Source organism: Etheostoma spectabile, chromosome 1 (genome assembly GCF_008692095.1).
Source record: "Etheostoma spectabile isolate EspeVRDwgs_2016 chromosome 1, UIUC_Espe_1.0, whole genome shotgun sequence".
Lineage (NCBI taxonomy): Eukaryota > Metazoa > Chordata > Actinopteri > Perciformes > Percidae > Etheostoma > Etheostoma spectabile.
In genome coordinates, this window is record NC_045733.1 from 29,652,908 (window position 1) to 29,661,831 (window position 8,924).

Consider the following 8,924-nt stretch of genomic DNA (forward strand, 5'->3'; position numbering starts at 1 on the left):
ACATCACACAAAAGTAACCAAATCCTGTTTTAGTTCCTAGAAGTGGATCATCATCATCCGTCACCGGGAGACACTTTTTACCAGACAACAACAAACAAGAACAGACGATGGATGCAGTTTACCTTTAGCTGCACCTCCAACTAACTGTATTGTAACAATTACCGTGAAACAGTAACAATCCCCTCAATAGTTATGTTTCTCGAAACTAAAACAAATTTGTTATTTATAGTGATATACGTGATGACAATATTTAGCAAAAACAAGAATATAAGTGAAAGGAGTAGAAAAACAGCATACGACTACTTCGCCTAAAACAAAACTCATGCGCTGATCCACTTGAAAAGAAGGACCATTTAGTTTCTCTTTGTTTGCGGTTCTATCTAATGTCTATTAAAGCTGGAGGAGAGGGTGAGAATACGGTGACACTTCTGATGTGTTCAATGGGAAATTAGACAACACGGGGAGTTTTGAATTGTCTACATTTATGTTTAATAGTCACACAATTATGTGACTATTTTCATCTTCAAAGCATCCCCCGCTGCTGAAGTAAACAAGGTTATGGCTATCATTGGGGGAAGGGGGATGGGGGCATCATACAATATAATGTTGTGTACGTTCAGGCGAATCTAGATCAGTGTGTGATACTGGATGTTAACTATAATGCAAAGGGTCCCTTCTTGGACAGTCCAGCTACAATTACCAACACAGAGATGGGAATGTCCTGTTTAATTATCATCCGAGTACCTGGACCGGCTTTCTCTGTCACGTAAATCCACGTGCTGAGCATCCTCCCTCCTTCCTATACACAAACTCATTAATGGAGAGATCACAAAAAAAGAAATGTGGATTTTTAGTGTGTGCATGTATAACAGCATCAGCTGTTAAACTGAGGTTGCTGCTCTCACTGTGCAGAAACGCATCTTCTTTCCTCGACCACATTTACAGCGCTCTATCACCATATAAAAGAAATTACGTCACATAAAAAAAAATCTCAAGTTCATTAATAAAAACTAGGACAGTGTTAAATAGGCCTTTGCGATTAATCGTTATAAATCCCGTTTTCGATTCACCTGTTCACAATTTAATTTTTAAATAACTTTTTTTGTTTTAATGACTTAAGACTAATTTCATTTTACGAGACAAATGCATCACAAGCGGTACTACTTTCTTCTGTGGGTTTTAAACATAGACTGTATAAAATAGGTTTTAAAGCACAATGCTCTCCCTCCTCTTCATTGAAGCCTCTGTGTTTTCAGGCTTGTGGGGATGAGAAATGTGCTATAGGTGCCAATGTCATGTCATGGTTCATGTGTGCAATAAACATTACACTTTGTGAAAAAGAAATCGTGGCAGAGAATTGTGATATCAATTCCAAGCTAAAAAAAATCTTGATCACATTTCCCCTCCCGAATCGTGCAGGCCTAGTGTTAAAATGAATGTGTGAATGTGTTCTTCTGGTGCCGTTTCCTCACTAGCTTGCGTCAGAGTATCCACGTGTATAGGTGCTGGCAGCGGTGTAATTACATGACTCATACTTACGAGCTCCTCAATCATTCAGAGTGCAAGACTAATTAACAAGGCATCTGGAGGAGGAGTTTGTTAAATATGGAATCTATTTTGCCAAACATTTGTGAGGGCGTTTAAAGAATTTCCATTTTCCGGCATTAAAATCCATTTATCGATCCCAGGTGTCTTGAGTACATGAGGTTTGATATAGAGTAAATAAACAAAGTAAACAGTACTGTGGGCAACGTTACCAGTTCCCCCCCACTGGTGAAAAAATAACCTAAACATGAATTAAACAGACTACAAATCCGAGGTGTCCTGACATAGAAATTAACGGCAAAGTCAGAGGAAATGGCTCTCCACTTTACATTTGTGTGTTTTGATATCCAAGTGCCATTATTTTGTCTCCCTCAAAACATTTACGTTGTACATTAAAACACAATCCATGTGATTACAGGGTCAATGCAGCTAATTCTTCAATAATATAATTTTTTATTTCCTCTAAAGAAGCCCTGTGCAGGTTAATTCCTTTAGCACAGAGTATCCCCAACGGTTAAGTATCAAAAGATTCTTAGTGTTTTAGGTTATTATTTTATATCAGAATGAAATGATGATTTTGCTAATTGTATTGCATCTTATGCAGTTGATTTAAGGGATTGTAAGATTGTAAGTTTTTTTCTTTGATGTCAAACATACAACATGGAGAGAGCCAAAGAGTCGGCTGTGAGGAGATATTTCACGCTTGCCACGCCAACTAGTTTGTCGGCTGTTTGCAATGTCTGCAAAGTAAATGTTTTGAGGGGTGATGGTAGTACTGCAAAGTACAATACTACCAGTTTAATCAAGCACATCCAAAAGCACCATGATTCACAAATGTCCCCAAATTGCTCTGACAGCTCTTAACTAGAGGAACTTAGAGGAATGGACAACAACTTGGCGGACCAGGTTGCTCTCTCCTGGTCGCAGCGTGCTGAGCCCACACAGGTAACCACGCTCCAGTAATCGATAAGCCCTGTTTTAAGGGATTTTGTGATTATGAAAGAAAAATTCCACTTTGATACATATTTAGCAATGTAACGGTCCACATCCTCCTGTATGGGAAGCCAAGATAAACAGCGTTGTTGAATCAGAGTAAACCTCCCATCTCCCATCACTGACCCTGGCAGCACCACTGAGAGTTTTCTTGACTTGCATGGCGCGCACATCAGGTGGGAATTAAAAAAAAATGAACACTCTTAAGGACAGAGTTAACTGATGATGAAAATAATCATTTGCAGACCAACTATTCTTCAACTGTGTAAAAACAAAATATTTTAAATAATTTGCTGCTAACTTTTTCCTGGAGTCCAATAATGTGAGACATTTTAAGACTTCTTTATTCCTTAAATTCAAGACCTTTCTAGACTATTTAAAGGGCTCACAAAAATCTTGAAACAATCACCAGATCTCCAGTCTAGAGTCCTTTTAGTTTCAACGCTCTGTCAGTTTGTCTGTCTGCGTCTGTGTGTCGGGCCTTCCCGCAGTCTGGACCAGATCCTGCTCAAATTGGATTTGAAGCCATTAGTGTCCCAACTCGAAGCATATGTTCCAAGTTGCTGAGCATTTCATTTCACTAGACGACGATGAGGGGGCCAAGGAAAAGAAGAAAAAAAAAATACACAGTCGGCGCAAAAAAATAAACCAGACACAAACAGGGCTGGACAGAGTTTTCGCTCACTTAGAGACAGAGAGAGAGACGTACCATGCGCCGAAAAAAAGCCCACTTTGACTTCAGGGTCACGTTCCTGAGCATTAGTTTGTGACTCCCACTGTGTGTGTGTGTGTGTTTGTCAGTCTGAGTGTGAAAATGCTCTACATGCATGTTATCATATGCGGTTCAGAGAGCGATACCTTCCACTCCACACAAAAGGCCCTGCTGTACTCCATCACAGAAATCTAAATATTTTGTTGGGGGGGGGGCGACATTAGAGCAGGGATTGTATTTCAAATGGCAGGCAACCCCCTCAATTGAGATTTCTCTCTCTCTCTCTTTGCTGTCAGAGAAGCAACAACTTTATTTATGTCCAAATACTGCGGATGCAGTGAGCGAGAACCCCTAAGCAAGTCGGATCATTATCTCTCAAATCTAAACAAGCCTTTACTTTCCCAGAACAGAACGTGTATTCTATAAGCACTTCAACATAGCAGGGGGAGGGCTTGTAGGAGTGTGTGTGTGTGTTTGTGTGTTCGTTCCTGGGGTTCCCAGTCCGAGTTTAAGAATGGCAGGGTATAACACTGCAGGCTCTGTAGAAGCCAGGAAACAGCCTAATGTATTTATCCAAACACATATCTGCTGAGAGGCCCCACGACTTCAACACATCCCCTTCCTACAGGGGTTTCACCTCCAGAAACTACCACGGTGAACATGAGGAAAAGGCAGGGCTGCACAATATGGGCAAAAGAAAATAAATTTTAAAAAGGGGATTATAATGACTATTTAGATAACGTTGAGATTGTTTAGTCCAAGTTTGCACCTTAAACACACTGTCACTGTGTCATTTTTCATTGCTGTGTTTCTCAGAGCAGCAAAAGCTGGAAGATTGTGTTGTCGGACATACACCTATTGAAAATATGTTATTTTTATACAATATCATCCCCAATCTGCTCTTGTTTGTCATTGCCTGGAATAGAACTAAGCTGTCTCCAGATGACAGATGATCATCTACTTTTAGAAACATGTGCGTTTACAGGATTTTCTTCTCAAACATCAGGCAGATCCATTCTTTTCCCACTTTGCTTGTTTCTCTAGATTCCTACAAATAGGTTTTTATGTAAGGTTTCTCTGCTGCTGCTTCTCCTAATGAACAAGGCTTAAGGTCAACCGGCGCCACACTGCAAAATATAAGGCTGAGATGAACCTAACCAAGACTTTCCAGGGAACTGAAAACAAAATGTCAATCATAGAAGCATGCAATAATAAATCCAAAAATAAGCAGTGAAATTTTAGAAACAATGGAACCTGTGCTGCCATGTATTTAACCTTGATTCATACTGAAGCATTTGGCCTGATTTATTGCCATCTTTGTCATCCATTAAAATGGAATGACGCAACACAAACTGCGAGGTGACCTCGTCTCCTTTTCCACATCAGAGGCACTGCACTCACTGTGCTGGCAGCCCTGCTCACAGCTGAGGAATCCCAAAACAACACAGTGGCAGGCACAATAATGTGAACACTGCCAACACCGGGACAAAGGTAAGAGTCCCATTCAGCTGTTTACAAGATTCCATAATTTGACCATGTCCCCAAAATCATCCTGTTTACATGAACTTGACTATCAAGACAGAGTTGTGGGAATCTGAGCGTTTGAGGTAAACAAAACAAAAAACTTGTTTCCCAGATGTTGCTTCCCAAAGTGACAGTGTAGCTGGCTAACTTTTCAGCCCTTCAGTTTGCTACACTGTGACCCAAATCTTCCTCCAGCTCAAATCTATCCGACAGTTGTCTAAAAATGTCTTGTTGTTTATGCATCTGCCTGAGCGCTGTGTCTCGCACATCATGTAACATGAACTCCTGTTCCGAGTGTCAACCCCGCCAACAGATGCCACTTTATTTCCACCTTAACGTTAACATGTTCTCAGCACAAGTGCAACCAGACAGCCTGACCCCCGTCCAGGACGAAGGACTTTACAGTGTCTCCTATGTGATGGCCAGTCGTGTGAATTTAACAAGAGAACTCACTTTTCTGTTCAGTCTGATTAGAGATGCCAGTAGTATAGAGATGCAGCAGCTAAACAAAAACTATTCCTTTAAGATTCCGCAGTTCTGGGGAAAAATTATTTTTATAAACTATGACAGTGTTTTAGGATTGTGGTGAGAAATGGTTGTATAAACACTGAATCATAAGTCCCTCTTTTTAAACCTGATTTGACAATGTGTGGACAACAATTAATTTAAACAACTACAATTTACAGTTTAAATGAAAAAAGGCTTTAAGCTTTGTTTTTTGGTTGTTTTTTTTTACCCGCAACAATTTTATGATCAGGACTTGTATTTACAAAAGGTGGAAAAGCTGCCTTACATAACTGACATGGGCTTCATTTTTTCACATTCATGGCCGCTCATTGTGTGACTTTCAAAAACTTGAATTAACGGTGGGTTTTGAAGTGTTAAATCGCCAACATGTTTCATATTTAACTATTTTGGCCAGATATTAAATTTTTCCCTATTTCCTGCACCTGTAATATAGAAAATGGCAAAAAAAAATATTGAAAAAGGCAGAAGGAATGTGCCGACTTTTCTCTAAAAAATGATCATGGCTCTAAAACAGCTGAAATTGACAAAATACACTATGATAATGATAAAAAAAAAACACACAGGCAACAATGTGGTGCTCTCCTTCAATCTCTTACGGTACCCTGCTGCAGCTTAACTTTTTACACAACATGCTCAGTGAATATAAAAACACATCCAGCTGTAATTGGGAGAAGACACAAAGCATGCCAACATGCAGCTGTGGATTAATATCTGTCTGTAGATAAAACACACAGCACTCTGATGTGTGAGCGTGGCGAGGGCTGTCAGGTCACAGCACTCTGACCCACTAACGAGAGGCAGATTGGAACTGCATCAGACAAGAGCTACATTAAATAACTGGTCTGATAAATAAATAAAAAGAGCGCCCTAATGGGGACAAAGCGTTCATGCACCCCAATGTGGCACAAACAATGTCAGTCTCACAGGTAACTGAGGCGAGGCGTCCGCGACGCACGACAGGGAGGAAAAAACGTCAGAAAAGATTTTATTTAAATCAGTGTGAACCATGGAAAGCATTTAAGTTTTAAAGTGTGAGATTGTGTAAATGTTGCCCATTTTTACAATGTGACTTCTATCTTTTAAACAATATGGCTCACCTGCCATACTTACTGCAAACTTTTTTTTAACCAGCAATATTTATTTTCCTTAAATGTAACACAGTACAGCCAGCGTACAACGAGCTGGAGTTCATTACATCAAACTAGGGCTGGGCAATATGGAGAAAATCAAATATCACAATATTTTCAAATACCTTGATATTGATACTGCAACAATATTGTAGTGTTGACCATTGGTGCTTTCACAAAATATTTACACAATGAGATTTTGAAAAATAATCATCAGTAATGTGGATATAATAACTAAGTGGGTAAAAGCAAATAATAGAACAGTTACAACAGTCTGCTAAGTTCAGAAAATGACATCACTTCACTGTAATGCGTACCTTTAAACCAGGAAAAGATGACACTTTCATATCCATAATACGATATTCAAAATCTAGTCTCATATCACAATATCAATATAATATCAATATATTGCCTAGCTCTACATCAAATTATAAACAAAGACTCTGCATCAAACAGGCTCCCGATTGGCTTCCTGTTGCAACCAAAAATCTCTGAATTTCAGTATTATTATATCTTCTGAAATATGTTTAACATGTCATACAAAACCAGCCATAAAACACCAAAAGATAGAATGTGAAATGAAATGAATCAATCAAGACCTAAAGACCTGGGTGAGCGTATGTTTAAAAGTTACAGGTGTTACATTTGTGTGTGTGACACTTACATGTGGACATGTGGAGGTTGGAAGCGGCTCTGGTTGATGTTGTAATGTGTGAAGGCCTGTGTGGGGTTGGAGCTGTACTCGTCCACCGTGATGGTCACTTTGCCATGAGCCATCCTTCCGCCGTTTGGACATGAGACGCCGTTCGTTCACCGGGATTCAGCAGCGAGCCGTGCAGCGGTCATCCTTCAGAGCCGCTCAAGAAGCCCAGGAAGTCTCCCAGCAGCAGCAGCAGCAGCAGCAGCAGCAGCGGCAGCAGCGACCCGGCCGACCAACTCGACCACGACACACTGCAATCTGCACCGACAGGAGCAAAGAGAAACACACGCACAAATCAGCTGCTTTAAACAAGACCGCAAGGCATGCACCCACTTCTGAATACACTAGTCGGAAGGTCTTTTACATAAGAAGAAAGTAGAAAAAAAACCTCTGAATAAATTCATTCAAATGCATTTTTAGACTGAGCACAAGCAGCTTGCTTACTTGATGTGTACTCTGCATGAAGCAGAGTACACATCAAGTAAGGAGGGCATCTTTTTTCTAATTATTTCCAATCACAATGTTTATTGTGATCAATACTTTATGCTACAATTACAGTTTTCTTGTTTAGTGTCAGAGAGCCCAAACAAGAACGTTAACTCTTTTTTACTGTGCTACAATTAGATTCTGGAATACATAAATTCCCAAAATTGCTCATCAAACCATTCTTAATAAAATCCTAATCATAAAGATGCAGTGAGGTAACTTAAACATAATTAGCAGATTTATTCTAGCTTTTCAAACAAACTAAACACTGGACTGTTAAGGCGACAATTTACAATCTGGAAGGTACTTTTTAATTGCTGTTTATAATCCAGCTGGTTTTAATGCAAACTAACATATTCAAATGTAAAAAAAAAAAAAAAAAAAAAAAAAAAAAAAATAGAAATGACTGCAGCATGGCCTCTAAGGCATTAACCCTGCAAGTATAATTCTTTGCTGGTGATCAAATATGTTGCAAAGCATTCAGTGCATGCACAAAACAGATCTGGCAATTTACCCTTATACACACAAAAATAAAGCAAAGTTCTGCTTTACTTATCCCAGGCCTGATGCTCTCATCGTAAAATGAACCAGGATCAATCAATCTGTCAACTGAACTTTGCATACATTAAAGACTAAATTAGGTAAAAAACACACTTTCACATCTTGAATTCTGGAGGGAAAAGCAACTAAAATGCTGCACAACAAGTGTAGTGATTGCATCTTCATCGCTCACTCACCAGGCTTCGCGGTGTGTCTCCTTGCAACCCTGAGCTTCCCTTCTGTCTGACCTCCCTGACTGATAGTAAAGTGGCCACTGTGGGCTTTTTATACCAGACCTCCTGATGCAGCCACAAGCACAAGAGGAAGGGGGTTAAAATGCTCTCAATTTAACAGGCGTATTTTTGCAGAATATACAGCAGCTCTGGAGTTCATTTGATGGTTAAATCCAATGATGCAGTTTTGAGTTAAAAAAGAAAGAAGAGAAAAGCTGTGACCTCCAGTTGTTGTTGATATCTTGAAGCAAACAACCTCCCAACTAAAAAGTGTCCTATTTTCACAAAAGCATTGATTTATGTTATCTGGGTCAGCTGGATGCTGCTTTCTATGATATGTGTTATGAATTTAAGCCAGAAAGATGTATGCCAGCATAGAAATAGATATGTGGGTAAACTTAATTCCTGCAACAACAAAAAAAGAGGGTCTTTACATTGCAATGACATTATTCCACCTCCATTGAATCCTGGCTGCACAAGAAACAAGTTGGCAAATCTTCCTGGGCTTTTAAAAAAAACATTTAAAAAAAAAAAAA

At 39.5% G+C, this 8,924-nt stretch overlaps 1 protein-coding gene across 3 annotated transcripts in view; it reads right to left on the reverse strand.

Moving 5' to 3' along the window:
- The window catches only part of mpped2a (metallophosphoesterase domain containing 2a), a 59,040-nt gene that overhangs the window by 48,884 nt on the left and 1,232 nt on the right, over positions 1 to 8,924 (reverse strand). The window contains exons 2-3 of one of the 3 annotated variants that reach the window (XM_032516129.1): positions 8,353 to 8,454; positions 7,094 to 7,387 (exon numbers count right to left, since the gene is read on the reverse strand). In XM_032516129.1, coding sequence (XP_032372020.1) covers positions 7,094 to 7,206 — 113 coding nt within the window. In that variant the 5' untranslated portion in view covers positions 7,207 to 7,387; positions 8,353 to 8,454. Of the gene's footprint in view, positions 1 to 7,093; positions 7,388 to 8,352 lie in introns of all 3 variants that reach the window. The other 2 variants (XM_032516137.1, XM_032516124.1) reach the window with 2 other exon arrangements.